This window comes from Bos indicus, chromosome X (assembly GCF_029378745.1).
Source record: "Bos indicus isolate NIAB-ARS_2022 breed Sahiwal x Tharparkar chromosome X, NIAB-ARS_B.indTharparkar_mat_pri_1.0, whole genome shotgun sequence".
Taxonomy (NCBI): Eukaryota; Metazoa; Chordata; class Mammalia; order Artiodactyla; family Bovidae; genus Bos; species Bos indicus.
In genome coordinates, this window is record NC_091789.1 from 4,746,364 (window position 1) to 4,769,204 (window position 22,841).

The following is a 22,841-nucleotide window of genomic DNA, read 5'->3' on the forward strand; positions in this document are numbered from 1 at the left end:
GGATGGCATCACCGACTCGATGGACATGAGTTTGAGCAAGGTTCGGGAGTTGGTGATAGACAGGGAAGCCTGGCATGCTGCAGTCTATGGGGTTGCAAAAGTTGGACATGCCTGAGCGACTGTAATGAATGGAACTGACATACATTATAATAGTTTCAGGTGTATAACACAGTGATTCAGTTATCTTATACACAGTGAAATGGCCACAATAAGTCTAGTTAACATTGTCACCACACAAAAATTTTTCTTATAATGAGAACTTTTAATAGCTACTCGCTTAACAACTTTCAAATAGAAAATACAAATTATTATTAACTATAGTTACCACACTGTACATTACACATCCCCCTATGACCTGAGTTTGTTCCTTTGAACCCCTTCACTATTTCTCCCAACTCTGGCAACCACCAATCTGTTCTTTTGTGTGAGGTTTTTTCTTTTTTTGGTGGATGGTTTTCAGAGTCCTCCATGTAATAGTGAGATCATACAGTATCTATCTTTATCACTTATTTCACTTAGCATAATGCTCTCAAGGTTCATCCGTGTTGTAGCAAATGCAAAGTTTTCTTTTTGTGGGTGAATAATATTCCATTGTATATACAGGTATGTCTCATTTATTGTGCTTGACTTTAAAGCACTTTGCAGATATTGTGTTTACACATTGAGCTTTGTGGCCACCTTGCATCTAGCAAGTCCAGTGGTGCCATTCATCCAAAAGCATTTGCTCACTTCTTGCCTCTGTGACCATTTAGTCCTTTCGGCAATATTTCAAGCTTTTTCATCATTGTTATATTTGTTATGGTGATCTGTGATATATGGTCTGTTACTACTGCAAAAATACTACAACTTGCTGAAGGCTCAGATGATGGTTAACATTTTTTAGCAGTATTTTTCAAGTAGGGTATTTATGCTATTGTCTAAGACATAATGCTATTGCACACTGAATAGACTACAAATACAGTGTAAAATGATGTTTATATGTATTGGGAAAACAAGAAATTCGTGTGGATGATGTTGTAGTGCTATTTGCCTCATTACTGTGGTCTGGAGCCAAACCCGCGGTATCTCCGAGCCATGCCTGTATACACGTGTTCTTTGTCCATGCATCCGTGGATAGACAGTGAGGTTGTTTGCTTATCTGGCTGTTGCACGTGATGCTGCAGTGAACACGGGGGTGCCACACTGTGGCTGACCTTGTTCTAAAATGCCTAGTTCCACTCTCCTGCCTTAGATCTCTTGATGGTGTTGGACTCTCCTAGGTGAGGCGAAGGGCTGGTAGGACCATGGTGTTTCACCACTCAGGCAACATCACCACCATCTAGAATTCTGAACCTGAGGGTAGAACCGAATCAGCTGACAGTGTCCTGAGCCCACAAAATCCGGTGGGTGGGGACAGGTTGGCATATGCAGAAATGACGGTGGTCTGCCTCTTTCCCTCCAATTACTGGCTGGGCAGAAACTGAGTTAGAATGGACTTGAACCTAGTTAGGTGAACTTGCCTTAGCATTCAAGACTAAAATATTAAGGCAGTATCCAGAGCTTCAGCAACTCTCATGTCCCAGTAAGACAAGTCACAAGCCCCCTGAGCCCCCTTGCCAGACCACCTTTCTAACTCTCAAGAGGTTAGACGGATAAAAGACCCCCTCAGTCATCGTTCTGTCTAGAAAGCCAGCATGTTCCTTCCTAGTAACTATTTAGTTCAGACTGAAGATGGCCTTTAAATTGGTGCTGTCTCCCTCATTATGACTTTGAAAGGGGTTGAGTTTTTATCATGCCCAGCCACCCCACCCAAAGACCAGGGTGACACTGTCCCTAGTGAGGAGGGGCAGAGCAGCTGGACTGCTGGTAGAGCACCAACATTTCTTTATCCTGTTACCAGGCAAAGCACTGACAGCAGGGACACGGTACTGTTTGCGAGCGGGCTTACATGTAGGACGTGGAAAATAATCCAAGAATACTAAAAGTGAGAGGACAGGAGCAAAGCAGTAAGCCTAGACCAGAGCTTGGCACATACAGTCTACCATCCCTAAGGGTGGGCTGGAGGGAGGGATGCAGCCTTAACCTTCCTACAGTATTTTGGCAATGAAATAGTTCCTTCCATTTCGTCAGTGGCATACAGATTTGCATGTTGTGTTTTTCTCTCAAGACCTTAACTGCCCAAGGCTTACGAGTGGGAGGGCCAAGTGTTGGCGATATCAGAGGGCTGTAATTCTCAGACAAATGTCCCCTGTGGCCTTGGGTCACCCTCTCGTCATAATCCTGTATGGACCCCAAAGGGCCACATTGTTTTTGGGCGCAGCTGGAGTTGGGTGCCTCTGCTGCCACTGCAGCCCCAAACACCCAGGCCCCCCATGCCACCCTCGCCTCCTCCACCTGTGCCCTCCTTTGTGTGAGCTTGGTTTGGCCTGGCAAGGGCCCCTGTCTACAGCATTCATTTTGTGGCCCCTGTCTTGTAAGACCTGTTTCCTATGACAGTTTTTCTAAAAGTGTTTTTCTGCCAGATTCAAATTTTTCATAGCACCTCAAGAACACTTCACCAAATGCCTGATGGATGAACTGAATAAATGAAAACAGAACACTGTGTTTTTACAGGGTGTTTTAGGGGTATTTTCAGGAAAGATGTGAATTCTCTTGTATACTAGTTTTATATGCTAAATGGGGTTAGTACTGTATGGATAAGAATTGCTGAGGGCGGCGAGAGGAGCCAAGATGGCGGAGGAGTAGGACGGGGAGAACACTTTCTCCCCCACAAATTCATCACAAGAGCATTTAAACGTTGAGTAAATTCCACAAAACAACTTCTGAATGCCGGCAGAGGACATCAGGCACCCAGAAAAGCAATCCAACTCTTCGAAAGGAGGTAGGAAAAAATATTAAAAACAAAAAAAAAGAGACAAAAGAGGGAGGGACGGAGTTCCGTCCCGGGAAGGGAATCTTAAAAAGAGAGAAGTTTCCAAACATCAGGAAACCTTCTCACTGCCGAATCTGTGCCAAGCTTTGGAAGCACAGAGGGCAACATAACAGGGAGAAAAAATAAATAAACAATTTAAAACTCGCAGATTGTGAACCCTACGGTAACTCCCCCAGCAGAGAAGCAGCGCAGACGCCTGCATCCGCCATTAGCAAACCGGGACTGGGCAGGGAGGCGCGGCGTGGGCTGCATCGCTGAGAGTAAGAATCTGGCCTTAATACCCTGAGCGCTATCTGAGCGAAATAATTTGGGCTAGCAAACCAGACTGTGGGATACCTACCACGCGAAAAGCCAGCCCTAACCTAAGACCGCCAGGCCCGCGCACGGAACAAAGGACTGAACAGAGATAGCCGGCTGCAGACCTTCCCCCTCCGGTGACAGGCAGCCAGAGCCGGAAGGGGGCAATCGCAGCCCCAGAGAGACATTATCTATAAAACTGTAAGCAGGCTTCTTTGCTAACTAAAACTTCTTGGGGGTCTGGACGGTCAACATCTGCCTGAGAAGGTGCGCCGCTTTTACATCCAGATAACCGAGTGGCGGGGAGGCGATAAGTCGCAGCATTGGCGCTCGCCTGGGAAGAGCAAATTGGCGCTCGGACCTGGGAAGAGCACAAAACGCAGGCCCAACTGAGTCTGCGCCTCTGAGGACTACCCGAGTGCCTGAACCTGAGCGGCTTGGACCTGGGAGGTGCATGCAGCCCAGGGCCAGCCTCGGATTGTTCCCGGCGGAACAACCTAGAGTCCGAGCAGTGTGGACAGGGAGGCTACACGCGCCGTGAGCAGGGGCAGACCCAGGGTGGCTGAGGCACTGCGAGCCCACGCCAGTGTTATTTGTTTGCAGCATCCCTCCCTCCCTCCCCACAGCGCAACTGAACAAGTAAGCCTAAAAAAAAAAAAAAAAAAAAAAAGTGTCCTCCACCGTGCCCTTTGAGTCAGGGCGGAAACCAGATACTGAAGAGACTAGCAAACAGAAGAAGATATAACAGAGGGAAACGCCTTGGAAGCTACAGGCAATAGATCAAAACCCTGTGGTTACTACGGACTACATAGGAAGGGGCCTATAGATCTTGAGAAATATAAATCTGACCAAGGAACTAGCCAAAAATGAACTGAACCCACAACACCCACAAAAAAAACCAAAAAAGTCCTAGATATATTTTTATTATTTTTACGATCATTCTTTCTTTTTTTTTTAATTAAAAAAAAAAATTTTAAGTCTTCTATTGTTCCTTTAATTTTCACTTTTATAACCTATTACTTTGCAAAAAAAAAAAAAAGACCCTATTTTTTTCTTCTTCAGCAAACTTCATATATATATATTTTATAATTTTTTGACCTTGTTTTTTTTTGTTTGTTTGTTTTTGTTTTTTTCTTCTTTTCTTTAACATTGTATTTTTGAAATTCCAAACTCTACTCTAGATTTTTAATTTTTGCTTTTTGGTATATGTTATCAATTTTGTACCTATAGTTTTTTTTTTATATAATTTCTGTGACTTTTTTTTTTTTTCTTCTTCTCTGTTTCTTTCTCTTCTTCTTTTATATAACATTGTATATCTGAAATTCCAAACTTTACTCTAGATTTTTAATTTATGCTTTTTGGTATTTGATATCAATTTTGTACCTGTATTTTCTTTATACTTTTTGTGACATTGTTCGTATTTGTTTGTTTTCTCTCTTTATTTTTCTTCTTTTTTTTTTTTTTTAACATTGTATTTTTGAAATTCCAAACTCTACTCTAGATTTTTAATTTTTGCTTTCTGGTATTAGTTATCAATTTTGTACCTGTACTTTCTTTATAATTTTCACGACCTTGTTTGTTTTTGTTTGTTCGTTTTTTCTCTCTTTCTTTTCCTTCTTCTTTTCTTTAACATCGTATTTTTGAAATTCCAAACTCTACTCTAGATTTTTAATTTTTGCTTTTATGTATTTGTTACCAATTTTGTACCTTTAAGGACCCAATCTTCAGGACCCATTTTTCACTAGGGAGTGAGATTACTGGCTTGACTGCTCTCTCTCCCTTTGGACCCTCCTTTTCCTCCACCAGGTCGCCTGTGTCTCCTCCCTAACCCCTCTCTACTCTACCCAACTCTGTGAATTTCTGTGTGTTCCAGACGGTGGAGAACACTTAGGGAACTGATTACTGGCTGGATCTGTCTCCCTCCTTTTCATTCCCCCCTTTTATCCTTCTGGCCACCTCTGTTACCTTCCTCCTTCTTCTCTTCTCTGTATAACCCCGTGAACATCTCTGAGTGGTCCAGTTGTGGAGTGCACATAAGGAAGTGAATACTGGCTAGCCCACTCTCTCCACTATTGATTCACCTCATCTCATTTGGGTCACCTCTAACTCCCTTCTCCCTCTTCTCTTCTCCATGTAACCCTGTGAACCTCTCTGAGTGACCCTCACTGTAGAGAAACTTATCATCTTTAATGTAGATGTTTTATCAATGGTGCTGTATAGAAGGAGAAGTTTTGAAACTACTGTAAAAATAAGACCGATAATCAGAAGCAGGAGACTTAAGTCCAAACCCTGACTCCAGGGAACTCCTGACTCCAAGGAACATTCATTGACAGGAGCTCATCAAATGCCTCCATACCGACACTGAAACCAAGCACCACACAAGGGCCAATAAGTTCCAGGGCAAGACATACCAAGCCAATTCTCCAGCAACAAAGGAACACAGCCCTGAGCTTCAAGATACAGGCTGCCCAAAGTCACCCCAAAACTATAGACATCTCATAACTCATTACTGGACATTTCATTGCACTCCAGAGAGAAGAAATACAGCTCCACCCACCAGAACACCGACACAAGCTTCCCTAACCAGGAAACCTTGACAAGCCACCTGTACAAACCCACACACAGTGAGGAAACGCCATAATAAAGAGAACTCCACAAACTGCCAGAATACAGAAAGGACACCCCAAACTCAGCAATTTAAACAAGATGAAGAGACAGAGGAATACTCAGCAGATAAAGGAACAGGATAAATGCCCACCAAACCAAACAAAAGAGGAAGAGATAGGGAATCTACCTGATAAAGAATTCCGAATAATGATAGTGAAATTGATCCAAAATCTTGAAACTAAAATGGAATCACAGATAAATAGCCTGGAGACAAGGATTGAGAAGATGCAAGAAAGGTTTAACAAGGACCTAGAAGAAATAAAAAAGAGTCAATATATAATGAATAATGCAATAAGTGAAATTAAAAACACTCTGGAGGCAACAAATAGTAGAATAACAGAGGCAGAAGACAGGATTAGTGAATTAGAAGATAGAATGGTAGAAATAAATGAATCAGAGAGGATAAAAGAAAAACGAATGAAAAGAAATGAGGACAATCTCAGAGACCTCCAGGACAATATTAAACGCTACAACATTCGAATCATAGGGGTTCCAGAAGAAGAAGACAAAAAGAAAGACCATGAGAAAATACTTGAGGAGATAATAGTGGAAAACTTCCCTAAAATGGGGAAGGAAATAATCACCCAAGTCCAAGAAACCCAGAGAGTACCAAACAGGATAAACCCAAGGAGAAACACCCCAAGACACATATTAATCAAATTAACAAAGATCAAACACAAAGAACAAATATTAAAAGCAGCAAGGGAAAAACAACAAATAACACACAAGGGAATTCCCATAAGGATAACAGCTGATCTTTCAATAGAAACTCTTCAAGCCAGGAGGGAATGGCAAGACATACTTAAAATGATGAAAGAAAATAACCTACAGCCCAGATTATTGTACCCAGCAAGGATCTCATTCAAGTATGAAGGAGAAATCAAAAGCTTTTCAGACAAGCAAAAGCTGAGAGAATTCTGCACCACCAAACCAGCTCTCCAACAAATACTAAAGGATATTCTCTAGACAGGAAACACAAAAACGGTGTATAAACTCGAACCCAAAACAATAAAGTAAATGGCAACGGGAACATACTTATCAGTAATTACCTTAAATGTAAATGGGTTGAATGCCCCAACCAAAAGACAAAGACTGGCTGAATGGATACAAAAACAAGACCCCTACATATGTTGTCTACAAGAGACCCACCTCAAAACAGGGGACACATACAGACTGAAAGTGAAGGGCTGGAAAAAGATTTTCCATGCAAATAGGGACCAAAAGAAAGCAGGAGTAGCAATACTCATATCAGATAAAATAGACTTTAAAACAAAGGCTGTGAAAAGAGACAAAGAAGGTCACTACATAATGATCAAAGGATCAATCCAAGAAGAAGATATAACAATTATAAATATATATGCACCCAACACGGGAGCACCACAGTACGTAAGACAAATGCTAACAAGTATGAAAGGAGAAATTAACAATAACACAATAATAGTGGGAGACTTTAATACCCCACTTACACCTATGGATAGATCAACTAAACAGAAAATTAACAAGGAAACACAAACTTTAAATGATACAATAGACCAGTTAGACCTAATTGATATCTATAGGTCATTTCATCCCAAAACAATGAATTTCACCTTTTTCTCAAGCGCACATGGAACCTTCTCCAGGATAGATCACATCCTGGGCCATAAAGCTAGCCTTGGTAAATTCAAAAAAATAGAAATCATTCCAAGCATTTTTTCTGACCACAATGCAGTAAGATTAGATCTCAATTACAGGAGAAAAACTATTAAAAATTCCAACATATGGAGGCTGAACAACACGCTGCTGAATAACCAACAAATCACAGAAGAAATCAAAAAAGAAATCAAAATTTGCATAGAAACGAATGAAAATGAAAACACAACAACCCAAAACCTGTGGGACACGGTAAAAGCAGTCCTAAGGGGAAAGTTCATAGCAATACAGGCACACCTCAAGAAACAAGAAAAAAGTCAAATAAATAACCTAACTCTACACCTAAAGCAACTAGAAAAGGAAGAAATGAAGAACCCCAGGGTTAGTAGAAGGAAAGAAATCTTAAAAATTAGAGCAGAAATAAATGCAAAAGAAACAAAAGAGACCATAGCAAAAATCAACAAAACCAAAAGCTGGTTCTTTGAAAGGATAAATAAAATTGACAAACCATTAGCCAGACTCATCAAGAAACAAAGGGAGAAAAATCAAATCAACAAAATTAGAAACGAAAATGGAGAGATCACAACAGACAACACAGAAATACAAAGGATCATAAGAGACTACTATCAACAATTATATGCCAATAAAATGGACAACGTGGAAGAAATGGACAAATTCTTAGAAAAGTACAACTTTCCAAAACTGGACCAGGAAGAAATAGAAAATCTTAACAGACCCATCACAAGCATGGAAATTGAAACTGTAATCAAAAATCTTCCAGCAAACAAAAGCCCCGGTCCAGACGGCTTCACAGCTGAATTCTACCAAAAATTTAGAGAAGAGCTAACACCTATCCTGCTCAAACTCTTCCAGAAAATTGCAGAGGAAGGTAAACTTCCAAACTCATTCTATGAGGCCACCATCACCCTAATACCAAAACCTGACAAAGATCCCACAAAAAAAGAAAACTACAGGCCAATATCACTGATGAACATAGATGCAAAAATCCTTAACAAAATTCTAGCAATCAGAATCCAACAACACATTAAAAAGATCATACACCATGATCAAGTGGGCTTTATCCCAGGGATGCAAGGATTCTTCAATATCCGCAAATCAATCAATGTAATACACCACATTAACAAATTGAAAAATAAAAACCATATGATTATCTCAATAGATGCAGAGAAAGCCTTTGACAAAATTCAACATCCATTTATGATAAAAACTCTCCAGAAAGCAGGAATAGAAGGAACATACCTCAACATAATAAAAGCTATATATGACAAACCCACTGCAAACATTATCCTCAATGGTGAAAAATTGAAAGCATTTCCTCTAAAGTCAGGAACAAGACAAGGGTGCCCACTTTCACCATTACTATTCAACATAGTTTTGGAAGTTTTGGCCACAGCAATCAGAGCAGAAAAAGAGATAAAAGGAATCCAAATTGGAAAAGAAGAAGTAAAACTCTCACTATTTGCAGATGACATGATCCTCTACATAGAAAACCCTAAAGAGTCCACCAGAAAATTACTAGAAATAATCAATGACTACAGTAAAGTTGCAGGATATAAAATCAACACACAGAAATCCCTTGCATTCCTATACACTAATAATGAGAAAACAGAAAGAGAAATTAAGGAAACAATTCCATTCACCATTGCAACAGAAAGAATAAAATACTTAGGAATATATCTACCTAAAGAAACTAAAGACCTATATATAGAAAACTATAAAACACTGGTGAAAGAAATCAAAGAGGACACTAATAGATGGAGAAATATACCATGTTCATGGATTGGAAGAATCAATATAGTGAAAATGAGTATACTACCCAAAGCAATTTATAGATTCAACGCAATCCCTATCAAGCTACCAACAGTATTCTTCACAGAGCTAGAACAAATAATTTCACAATTTGTATGGAAATACAAAAAACCTCGAATAGCCAAAGCGATCTTGAGAAAGAAGAATGGAACTGGAGGAATCAACCTACCTGACTTCAGGCTCTACTACAAAGCCACAGTTATCAAGACAGTATGGTACTGGCACAAAGATAGAAATATTGATCAATGGAATAAAATAGAAAGCCCAGAGATAAATCCACGCACATATGGACACCTTATCTTCGACAAAGGAGGCAAGAATATACAATGGATTAAAGACAATCTCTTTAACAAGTGGTGCTGGGAAATCTGGTCAACCACTTGTAAAAGAATGAAACTGGACCACTTTCTAACACCATACACAAAAATAAACTCAAAATGGATTAAAGATCTAAACGTAAGACCAGAAACTATAAAACTCCTAGAGGAGAACATAGGCAAAACACTCTCCGACATACATCACAGCAGGATCCTCTATGACCCACCTCCCAGAATATTGGAAATAAAAGCAAAAATAAACAAATGGGACCTAATTAACCTTAAAAGCTTCTGCACATCAAAGGAAACTATTAGCAAGGTGAAAAGACAGCCTTCAGAATGGGAGAAAATAATAGCAAATGAAGCAACTGACAAACAACTAATCTCAAAAATATACAAGCAACTCCTACAGCTCAACTCCAGAAAAATAAACGACCCAATCAAAAAATGGGCCAAAGAACTAAATAGACATTTCTCCAAAAAAGACATACAGATGGCTAACAAACACATGAAAAGATGCTCAACGTCACTCATTATCAGAGAAATGCAAATCAAAACCACTATGAGGTACCATTTCACACCAGTCAGAATGGCTGCGATCCAAAAGTCTACAAATAATAAATGCTGGAGAGGGTGTGGAGAAAAGGGAACCCTCTTACACTGTTGGTGGGAATGCAAACTAGTACAGCCACTATGGAGAACAGTGTGGAGATTCCTTAAAAAACTGGAATAGAACTGCCTTATGATCCAGCAACCCCACTACTGGGCATACACACTGAGGAAACCAGAAGGGAAAGAGACACGTGTACCCCAATGTTCATCGCAGCACTGTTTATAATAGCCAAGACATGGAAGCAACCTAGATGTCCATCAGCAGATGAATGGATAAGAAAGCTGTGGTACATATACACAATGGAGTCTTACTCAGCCATTAAAAAGAATACATTTGAATCAGTTCTAATGAGGTGGATGAAACTGGAGCCTATTATACAGAGTGAAGTAAGCCAGAAGGAAAAACATAAATACAGTATACTAACGCATATATATGGAATTTAGAAAGATGGTAACAATAACCCGGTGTACGAGACAGCAAAAGAGACACTGATGTATAGAACAGTCTAATGGACTCTGTGGGAGAGGGAGAGGGTGGGAAGATTTGGGAGAATGGCAATGAAACATGTAAAATATCATGTAGGAAACGAGTTGCCAGTCCAGGTTCGATGCATGATGCTGGATGCTTGGGGCTGGTGCACTGGGACGGCCCAGAGGGATGGTATGGGGAGGGAGGAGGGAGGAGGGTTCGGGATGGGGAACACATGTATACCTGTGGCGGATTCATTTTGATATTTGGCAAAACTAATACAATTATGTAAAGGTTAAAAATAAAATAAAATTGGAAGAATTAAAAAAAAAAAAAAAAAGAATTGCTGAGGGCTTCCCTGGTGGCCCAGTGGTTAAGAATTGGCCTGCCAACGCAGGGTACATGGGTTCGATCCCTCGTCTGGGAAGATCCCACATGCCGCAGAGTAACAAGTCCCATGTGCTGCAACGACCGAGCCTGAGGGCTGCAACGGCTGAAGCCTGCATGCCCGAGAGCCCATGCGCCACAGTTAGAAGCCACCATATGAGAAGCCTCCACACCACAACGAGAGAGCAGCCCTGCCTGCTATACCTAGAGAAAGTCCCTGGGAAGTAATGAAGACCAAGCCCAGCCAAAAGTAAATAAATCAAACTCTTGTCAAAAAAAAAAAGAGAGAGAGAGAGAATTGGTAAGGAATGTCAAGCCGGTCCCTTTTCACGAGGTGACATCCCTGAGTCACATTCGCTGGGCCCTGCACTTCTCAGGCATATACAGGTGAAAGATGCGGTGGGGAAAGTCTCGAGTGACAGAACGGTGTGCCTCAAAATGTGGCCGAGCTCCATTCATGATGAGGAGTTCAGGCACGAGCCTGGACTCTAAAGGAATCTTCCTAAGAAACTACTGTTCATAGGCCTTTCTGGGAAGGCAGCATCCAAACATTCCCCTACTTTTGTTCTAGATGCTCCACATTCTGTTCATGCTCTCCCTTTTTCTGGATAGAGGGGAACAATCCATTCTGGCCCAAAGGAAACACAGGAGACTCCATCAAGTCCAGAAAGGCTCTTCTCCCATTTCTCCCCTGCCCCCACCACAGGATCATATTATTGTCATCCCCGGCTCAGGAGTGACAATCATGCCTTCAAATGTACTCTGTCTCATTCAGAATCCTTGAGAAGACCCCAGTTCCTGAGGACTAAACACTAAAAGGAAACCTTTCAGTTGAGTGCTGCTGGAAGCAAGAGGGAGGCCTTGCTTAATATTCCACATGAATGGATCATTGAAAAGAAGCAATGAGACCTTGGCTTTCTTCATGCTGTCTTCCTCATGTGCAACTGTCAGGCTACAAACAAAAAGAAAAATGAACTGAGGCATTACTGTCAAATTTTGGGGCACAGTAATGGTAATACGGTTATGTTGAAAAAAGAATGTCTCTCTTTTAGAGAAACATGCTGATTTGTTTATACATGAATTGACATCTGGGTTTTGTTTCAAAATAAATAGGGGTGGTAGCAACTTCCCATAAGTTGATGATTCTTCAAGTTGGTATACTTGTGTAAATATTTGACCTTTTCCATAATAATAATTATAGGAAAACACCTGGTCATTTGTGTTTCCTTTCCTTTTGCTGGGCTTGTTTTTTGTCTTCCTTTTGTTATCTTCATATGAAAAGAAAAACACATTAAAATTGATAAAATGTTTAGCCCTAAAACATTAATATCTTTGACCAGGTAGACATGCTTTTGCTGTCCCATTTGTTGTATCACAGAGATTTATTCATTTAACATCTATGTCATGAACCATGCTAGGCATTAGAAGCACAGACATTAAAGTTACAGTGGGTATTAGATTATATGAGGAATTATTAACTTAATTGGGTGAGATAATGGTATTGTATTTAAGAAAATGTCCTTTTTTCAATGAGGTGCATAATGAAATACTTAACTTACTTTACCTGGAACAGCTCAATGACAACAAAACATCCCTATCTGAAGCAAATGTCAAAGGGCTAACAGATGTTACACCTGAGTGAGTGACAGGCACTGTATATGGCATTAATGACACTACTCCCTTCACTTTTCTGGATGTTTGAGTATCTTCGTGATGTGTGTGTTTGCGGGGATGCTTTCCAGGAGCTCAGTCTAGTGGAGGAGTCAGAGGGAAGGGGGTCAGTAGAATCTGAGTGACAGGGAAGTGGGGAGGGAGGAGGTGATCTAGGCACACAGAGGAGTCTCACCATCAGGCTGTTTTCGGGAGGGTGGGTGAGGAATGGTTGACCATGAAAAGGTGACTCTTAAGCCAGTTCTTCCTAAAGTCAGCTTTATTACAAGAGTAATGCACGTCCATCTATGCAGCCAGTAGTCCAAGCCACGTGCAAGGAGAGATCGGACTGTAGGCAGCTGGACTCTGTACCACATGGCAGAGTCAGGAGAAAGGACATGTAACATGAGGAGATGAAAGTCACTCTGAGGCCGCACAGGATACTGCAGGAGAGCAAAAGTGTATGTGTGATGAGAGATCCACCCATCCACAGGGGTCTGACTTTACCCTGAAGCCAAGGAGAGCTCTGGAAGGATTTTAAGCAGGGACTGCCACGCTCAGCTCTGTGCTTCAGGACATCTGTCTTCCAGCAGGGAGGAAGGAAGGTGATGTCAGAGGAAGGGGGCCTGCCTGTAATGTGTCCCCAGAGGAGGCACCTCTGTCAATCACCACCCAGGGGAGGGCATAAAAAGGGGGCTTTGTTGTGATGCAGCCCCACAGGAAGTGTCTTCCAGAAATCAGCTGCTGGCCTGAAGGGTCCCCTATGTTGTGCCTCTTTGAGGATCGCACAAAGCTGCCCACTGAGTGTGAGAATCTCACAGAAGAGCCGCTCCACTGGGCTGATGCAGCCGCCTATGGCCTGGTTTGGCACCTCATGTCTCACAGACTGACCCCAACTTGGTTCTCTGCCACAGGCCTTGTGCAGCTGCACACAACCACTCTGGAGTCACATCGCTTGGCTCTGAGTCCCAGCTGTGTGACCTTGAGTGCAGGCGGTAATTTTAACCTGCTCGGGTCCTCTGTCTCCCCACCTCGAAGATGCGTCCTACAGTGCCTGTGTGGATTAAAGAGCAATAGTGCATATCCGGCACCCAGCAGGGTCCCTGACACTAAGTCAGTGAGTGTTCCAAACTCTTGGCTATTAAAAAAATACTCTTGGCTATTATTAAGTACCTTTTTCTAATATCAGCTTTCAAGAAGTAAAACTTGAAAGCAAGGCGGGCTAATGATATTGACTTTCTTACCACTGGAGTCTGTGTCAGAATCAGAGTCGCTGTCACTGTCGGCACGATGCTTCTTGTGTTTTCTTTTAGATGACTTTTTCTTCCTCCTTTCTTTGGATCGTTCTTTTGAATGACCAGACTTCTTTTTTCTTGTTTTCTTCTACATAAAATATAAATAAAGTTTTATTGGAAATCTTCAATGCCAAAGTGCTACTGCCCAGCAACTCCTCCTCCCAAAGACAAGCTTCCAAAGAGCACATTAGTGATGGGCACACAAACGTCACCTCCTCTCCTCCACACCTGCACTAAAGTGTCATTAAGAATGAAATGCTTGAGGGAATTCCTTGGCAGTCCAGTGGTTAAGCTCTGCACTTCCACTACAGGGAATACCGGTTCAATCCCTGGTGGGGGATACTAAGATCAAACATGCAATGCACCATGGCAAAAAAAAAAGAGAGAGAGAGAGAGGTTTAAAGAATTTATCAACAGAATTAATGACAAAAATGATTAATGTCCTCCAGGATAAAGATACCTAAGAGGCTGTCTGATCAAATCCCTGTCGCCCTCAAAGGCAGGCTGGCTGATAGAGCAGCCCAGGCTCTGTCTACCTACTCCTGCTTCTCTATTCCAGCCCACTGGTAGAAGAGGGGCCACATGTGAAAGCACAGTGAGTGGAAGCACTTCATCCTCAGGGCAGCACAGAGCTTGTCACGGAGTGACATTGAGCAACTCCACCCTGGTTTGACTTCTTTTAAAAGGGAGATGGATGATGATAATGATGAGGGGGCAGGTAGAAATAGGATAAATCAAGTACATCAAGCACAGCACTCATAGTTAGGAGCTATTCTTAATATCCAGGATATTCACGTGCCCTAAGACACCTGTAAACACCTCTTATACAACCATAAAACCCTCAGTCTGGCCTGCCTTTCATTTTGCACTTCTCAGTGGCGAAAGGGAATTCCAGAACTTAGAGGAGAGACAGAGGGGGAGGGGAGGGGAGGGGAAGGATGGAGTAGGGAGAAGGGAGGGGAGGGAGATGAGGTGTAGGAGAAAAGGGCAGCGATAGGGGAAGATGGAAACTTCCTGATCTACAACACAGGCCCAATAAAGGGCAAGCATGCCCCACTGCAGAGTGCCTGCAGCCAGAGGTGGGGAGCTGAGTCCAGCCCCATATGCAGAGGTCCACAGTTACCTTCACAGTCAAAGGAATAGCCCCTTGCCCCACTCTTCAAGGTTGAGTTGCCTATCTAGATTTTTGGGGATAAAAACTCGGTTTGAATTCTATCTATTAAAAAAGAATTAAGTATTTCACTTAGCTCTACTAAGCAATGTCATGGGTGTTTTTACATGATCTGCTTCATTTAACTAAAAAAAAGAAAATCTACGAGGAAGGTGTTATCAACATTCCCATTTTACAAATGAGGAAACTGAGAAACAGGCATTATTAAAGTTACAAGTTGGTGAAAGAGATGCTTTTTGGAAAGCGTATTAATCTATCCTTAGTAAACATTGTGGGAAAGGGCATTATCTATCTAGATTCTTGGGGGAAAACTTGTTTTCAATAATCTGTATTGAATAAAACAACACAATTAAGTATGTTACTTAGATCAAAGCCACTTCCTTAGTGTTTTACATGATTGGCTCCATTTAACAGAAAAGAAAATCTATGAAGATGTTATCAACATTCCCATTTTATAGATGAGGAAACTGAGGCACAGAGGTATTAAAGAAGTTAATAGTAAGTGAAGGAGATACTTTTTGGTCAGTAAATTTATGTATACTTAATAAACTTTGTGTAAAGGGCATTATTACATAGATTGTCAGGGAAATAAAACTCGATTTCCTATCTATTAAAAAAACAGAACTAAATATGTTGCTTAGATCTATGAAGCAGTGTACTCAGTGTTTTACATGCTCTGCTTAATTTAGTTAAAAAAATCTACAGGGAAAGTGTTATCGACATTCCCATATTACAGATGAGGAAACAGAGGCACTGAGGCATTAATGAAGTAACTAAGTGAAAGAGATGCTCTTGGGTGAGCATGTTCATGCATACTTAGTAAACTTTGTGGGAATGGGCATTATCTATCTAGATTGTTGGGGAAAAAATCGACATCTATACTCTCTATTAAACTTGGTCGGAAAGGGAATTGTTATCACGTTTGTTGGGGAAAAAGACTCGATTTCAGTTCTATATTTAAAAAAAAAATCAAAACTAAGTATGTTACTTAGATCTGCTAAGCTTTTCCTGGGTGTTTTATATGCTCTGCTTCATTAAAAAAATTACTTGAAAGTGTTAACAATATTCCCATTTTATAGATAAGGAAACTGAGGCACAAAGGCATTAATGATGTTACTAGTAATTGAAAGAGATGTGTTTTGGTAAGGTATTTATCTATACAACTAAACACTGTCAAAAGTGGTTTGTCCACCTAGATCTTTGGGGAAAAAAATTGACTTCTATTCTCTCTCTTGAAAAAAAACAAAATTAAGTCTGTTCCTTAGTTCTAACAAGCAATGTCCTGAGTCTTTAACATGCTCTGCTTTAATTAATTAAATAGAAAATCTACAAGAAGCTGTTATCAACAATTCCCAATTTATAGATGAAGAAATTGAGGCACTGAGGCATTAATGAAGTTACCTGTAAGTGAAAGAGATGCTTTTTGGTGAACGTATTTTATCTATATTTATTAAACTTTGTGGGAAATGGCATTGTGTATCTAGATTTCTGGGGAAAGTTACTCGATTTCAATTCCATACTAAAAAAAATCAAATTAAGTATGCTATTTAGATCTACTAAGCAATGTCCTGTGTATTTTACATGCTCTGTTCAGTCAATTAAATAAAAATAGACAAGGAAGGTATATAAAAATTCCCATTTCATAGATGAGGAAACTGAGGCACAGAGGCATTAATGAAGTTACCAAAGTGAATGAGATGCTTTTGATGAGTGTACTTATCGGAACTTTGGAAACTTTGTGGTAAAGGGTAGTAACTGTCTAGATTGTGGGCTATATAAAACTCAATCTGAATTCCCTCTATTTAAAAAAACCCAAAATTAAGTATGTTACTTAGATCTACTAAACAATAATCTCAGTGTTTTACATGCTGTTTCATTTAATTAAAAAATCACTTAGGAGGGTGTTATCAACATTCCCAAATTATAAATGAGGAATTTGAGGCAAAGGGGCATTAATGAATTTACTAATAAGTGAAAGAGATGCTATTTGATGAACATATTTATGGACATTTAGTAAAATTTTCACAAAAGGTTATTGACTATCTAGATTGTTTGTGAAAGAAACTCAATTTCAATTCAATATAAAAAAAAATTAAGTCTGTTACTTAGATATACTATTCAATGTCTTTAGTGTTTCACATGATTGGGTCCATTTAATTAAAAAGTATATACGAGGAAGGTGTTATCAATATTCCCATTTTATATATGAGGAAACTGAGGCACAGAGGGATTAAAAAGTTAAGTGAAAGAGATTCTTTTTGGTCAGCGAATTTATGTACACATTTTAAAGTTTGTGGAAAGGGCATTGTCTATCTAGATTGTCAGTGGGAAAATAGTCGATTTTCAATCCATCTATTTAAAAAAAAAAGTATTAAGTATGTTAGTTAGTAAAAAAGTTGGCTTACAGCTCAACATTCAGAAAACGAAGATCATGGCATCTGGTCCCATCACTTCATGGGAAATAGATGGGGAAACAGTGAAAACAGTGTCAGACTTTATTTTGCTGGGCTCCAAAATCGCTACAGATGGTGACTGCAGCCATGAAATTAAAAGACACTTACTCCTTGGAAGGAAAGTTATGACCAACCTAGATAGCATATTCAAAAGCAGAGACATTACTTTGCCAACAAAGATCTGTCTAGTCAAGGCTATGGTTTTTCCTATGGTCATGTATGGATGTGAGAGTTGGACTGTGAAGAAGGCTGAGCACCGAAGAATTGATGCTTTTGAACTGTGGTGTTGGAGAAGACTCTTGAGAGTCCCTTGGACTGCAAGGAGATCCAACCAGTCCATTCTGAAGGAGATCAGTCCTGGGTGTTCATCGGAAGGACTGATGCTGAGGCTGAAACTCCAATCCTTTGGCCACCTCATGTGAAGAGTTGACTCATTGGAAAAGACTCTGATGCTGGGAGGGATTGGGGGCAGGAGGAGAAGGGAACGACAGAGGATGAGATGGCTGGATGGCATCACTGACTTGATGCACATGAGTCTGGGTGAACTCCGGGTGTTGGTGATGGACAGGGAGGCCTGGCGTGCTGCGATTCATGGGGTTGCAAAGAGTCGGACATGACTGAGCAACTGATCTGATCTGATGTTAGTTAGATCTATGAAACATGTCCTGGGTGCTTTCCATGCTCTGTTTAATTTACTTTTAAAAATCTATGAGGAAGCTGTTATCAACATTCCCATTTTATACTTGAGGAAACTGAGGAACAGACACATTAATGAATTTAGTAGTATGTGACAGACATAGCTCTTGGTGAGCGTACTTGTCTGTACTTAGTAAACTTTGTAGGAAAGAGCATTGTCTATCTAGATTGTTGGGTAAATATAGTTGATTTCAATTATATATTTTTTAAAAATCAAAATTCAATACGTTACTTAGATCTACAAAGCAATGTTCTGTGTGTTTTACGTGCTCTTGTTCATAAAATAAAATAAATATCGACAAGGAAGACACTATCAACATTCCCATTTCATAGATGAGGAAACTAAGGCACAGAGTTGTTAAAGAAGTTACTAGTTAGTGCAAGAGGTACTTTTTGCTGAGTGTAGTTATCTTTATTTAATAAACTTTCTGGGAAAGGGCAGTGTCTATATAGATTGTTCAGGGAAAGAACATCATTTCAACTCTCTCTTATAAAAGAAAAATGAAGTATGTTTATTAAATCTACTAAGCAATGGACTGTGGTTTACGAGCTCTGCTTCATTCAAATAAAATGAAATTCACAGTTATAGATGAGGAAACTGAGGCACAGAGGCATTAATAAAGTTACTAGTTAGTGAAAGATGTTTTTGGTGAGTGTATTTATTTATACTTAGCAAAATTTGTGGGAGAGGGCATTCTGTATTTGGTTTTTTTCAGAAAAACACTAGATTTCAGGTCTGTATTAAAAGAAATCAAAATTAAGTATGTTACTTTGATCTACTAAGCCATGTCCTGGGTGTTTTACGTGTTCTGTTTCGTTTAATTTTGAAAAATCAACTAGGAAGGTATTATCAACATTCCCATTATATAGATGAGAATACTGAGGCACAGAGGGAGTAGTGAACTTAGTAGTAAGTGACAGAGATGCTTCTTAGTGAGCATATTCAACTATACTTTGCAGGAAAGGGCCTTATCTATCTAGATTGTTGGGAGAAAAAATCTTGACTTCAATTCTATTTAAAAAATTAAATATGTTACTGTATCTACTAAGCAATGTTCTTGGTATATACGTGCTCTGCTTCATTTAAATAAAATCTATGAGGAAGGTTTGATCAACATTCCTATTTTATAAATGAGGAATCTGAGGCACAGAGACATTATTAAAGTTAAAAGATACTGAAAGATGCTTTTTGGACAGTATATTTGTCTATACTCAGTAAATTTTGTGGGAAAGGGCATTATCTATCTAGATTATTGGTGGGGGGGGGGACTTGCTTTCAATTCTTTGTACAAAAAAAATTATGTCTGTTACCTAGATCTAAGCAACGTCCAGGTGTTTTACATGCTCATCTTCATTTAAAAGAAAATCTACCTTCTCATTATGGATGAGGAAACTAAGCACAGAGGCATTAATGAAATTACTAGTAACTGAAACAGACGCTTTTTGGTGAACATATTTATACTTAGTAAACTTTGTGGGCAAGGGCATTGTGTATCTAGTTTGTTGGGGAAAACTACTCTATTTCAGGTCTATATTTAAAAAAGATCAAAACTAAGTACGTTACTTATATCTACTAAGCTTACGCTGGGTGTTTTACATGCTCTGCTTCCTTTAATTAAAAAAATGTATATCTACTTGAAGGTGTTATCAACATTCCCATGTTAGAGATGAGGAAACTGAACCACACAGGCATTAGTGAATTCACTAGTAAGTGACAGACATGCTTCTTCTTGAGCGTATTTATCTATACTTAGTAAACGTTGTAGAAAAAACCATTGTTCATTTAGATTGTTGGGGAAATATACTCGATTTCAATTTTATCTAATAAAAAGAAAAAGCAATTCATTTAGATCTAGTAAGCAATGCCCTGGGTATTTTACATGCTCAGTTCAGTTCAAATGCTCAGTCGTGTCCAATTCTTTGCGACCCCAGGGACTGCAGCACGCCAGGCCTCCCTGTCCATCACCAATGCCCAGAGCTCGCTCAAATTCATGTCCCATCGAGTCGGTGATGCAATCCAACCATCTCATCCTCTATGGTCCTCTTCTCCTCCTGCCTTCAATCTTTCCCAGCATCAGGGTCTTTTCCAAAGAGGTATTTCTTCACATCAGGTGCCAAAGTATTGGAGTTTCAACTTCAGCATCAGTCCTTCCAATGAATATTCAGCACTGATTTCCTTTAGGATGGACTGGTTGGATGCTATGCTACATTTAATTTTTAAAAAATCTATGAAGAATTTGTTATCAACATTCCCATTTTATAGATGAGGAAACTGCACAGAGGCATTAATGATTTCCTAGTAAGTGCCAGAGATGCTTCTTGGTGAGTGTATTTATCTATAATTAGTAAACTTTGTAGGAAAGAGCATTGTCTATCTAGACTGTTGGGTAAATACACTTGATTTCAATTCTATATGAAAAAAAAAAAAGAAAAATTCAGTATGTTACTTAGATTTATGAAGCAATGCCCTGGATGTTTCACATGCTTTGCTTCATTTAATTAAATAAATATCAACAAGGAAGGTGCTATCAACATTCCCATTTCACAGATGAGGAAACTGAGACACAGAGGTATTAATGAAGTTACCAAAGTGAATGAGAAGCTTTTGCGGCTGCTGCTGCTAAGTCGTTTCAGTCGTGTCCGACTCTGTGCGACCCCACAGACTCCACCATCCCTGAGATTCTCCAGGCAAGAACACTGGAGTGGGTTGCCATTTCCTTCTCCAATGCATGGAAGTGAAAAGTGAAAGTGAAGTCGCTCAGTCATGTCTGACTCCTAGCGACCCCATGGACTGCAGCCTACCAGGCGCCTCCGTCCATGGGATTTGCCAGGCAAGAGTACTGGAATGGGTTGCCATTGCCTTCTCTGAGAAGCTTTTAGGTAAGCATATTTATCAAAACTTTGCAAATCTGTGGTAAAGGGAATTAACTATCTAGATTGAAGGAGATATAAAACTTGATTTCAATACACTCTTTAAAAAAAAAAAAATTAAGTATGTTACTTAGATCCCCTAAACAATATCCTGGGTGTTTCACATGCTCTGCTTTAGTTAATCGAACAGAAAATAAATGAGGAAGGAGTTATCAACATTCCCAATTTAAAGATGAAGAAACTGAGGCACAGAGGCATTAATGAGTTAATAGCAAGTTAAAGAGATACTTTTTGTTGAGCCTATTTGTCTATATGTAGAAAACTTTGTGGGAAAGGGCATTTTCTATCTAGATATTTGGGGGAATAAACCTGCTTTCATATCTATTTGAAAAAATAAAATTTATTTAGCTCTACTAAGCAATGTCCTGGGTTTTTACATGCTCTGCTTCATTTAATCAAGAAAAAAATCAACTAGGAAGGTGTTGTCAACATTCCTGTTTTATAGATGGGGAAACTGAGGCTAGAGGCCTGAATGAAGTTACTACTAAGGGAAAGAGATGCTTTTTGGTGAGCGTTTTTATCAGTCAGTTCAGTTTAGTTCAGTTCAGTGGCTCAGTCCTGTCTGACTCTTTGCGACCCCATGGACTGAAGCACGCCAGGCTTCCCTGTCCATCACCAACTCCCAGAGTTTACTCAAACTCATGTCCACTGAGTCGGTGATGCCTTCCAACCATCTCATCCTCTGTCGTCCCTTTCTCCTCCTGCCTTCAGTTTTTCCCAGCATCAGGGTCTTATCAAATGAGTCAGCCTTTCGCATCAGGTGGCCAAAGTACTGGGGTGTCAGCTTCAGCATCAGTCCTTCCAATGAACATTCAGGACTGATCTCCTTTAGGATGGACTGGTTGGATCTCCTTGCAGTCCAAGGGACTCTCAAGAGTCTTCTCCAACAACACAGTTCAAAAGCATCAATTCTTCGCCGCTCAGCTTTCTTTATAGTCCAACTCTCACATCCATACATGACCACTGGAAAAACCATAGTCTTGACTAGACGGACCTTTGTTGGCAAAAGTAATGTCTCTGCTTTTTAATATGTTGTCTAGGTTGGTCATAACTTTTCTTCCAAGGAGTAAGCGTCTTTTAATTTCATGGCTGCAGTCACCATCTGCAGTGATTTTGGAGCCCATAAAAAGAAAGTCTGCCACCGTTTCCACTGTTTGTTCATGTATTTGCCATGAAGTGATGGGACCAGATGCCATAATCTTTGTTTTCTGAATGTTGAGCTTTAAGCCAACTTTTTCACTCTCCACTTTCACTTTCATAAAGAGGCTCTTTAGTTCTTCTTCACTTTCTGCCATAAGGGTGGTGTCATCTGCATATCTGAGGTTACTGAAATTTCTCCCAGCAATCTTGATTCCAGCTTGTGCTTCTTCCAGCCCAGCGTTTCTCATGATGTACTCTGCATATAAGTTAAATAAGCACAGTGACAATATACAGCCTTGACATACTCCTTTTCCTATTTGGAACCAGTCTGTTATTCCATGTCCAGTTCTAACTGTTACTTCCTGACCTGCATACAGATTTCT

The 22,841-nt window shown here is 40.0% G+C and overlaps 1 protein-coding gene across 1 annotated transcript in view; it reads right to left on the reverse strand.

Annotated features, from left to right (window-relative positions):
• Nucleotides 1–241: 241 nt before the first annotated feature.
• LOC139181219 (NKAP-like protein) overlaps nucleotides 242–22,841 on the reverse strand; it is a 41,097-nt gene continuing 18,497 nt past the window's right edge. The window contains exons 3-4 of the mRNA XM_070784130.1: nucleotides 14,017–14,155; nucleotides 242–12,074 (exon numbers count right to left, since the gene is read on the reverse strand). Of these exons, the coding sequence (XP_070640231.1) occupies nucleotides 12,070–12,074; nucleotides 14,017–14,155 (144 nt within the window). The 3' untranslated portion in view covers nucleotides 242–12,069. The remainder of the gene's footprint in view (nucleotides 12,075–14,016; nucleotides 14,156–22,841) is intronic.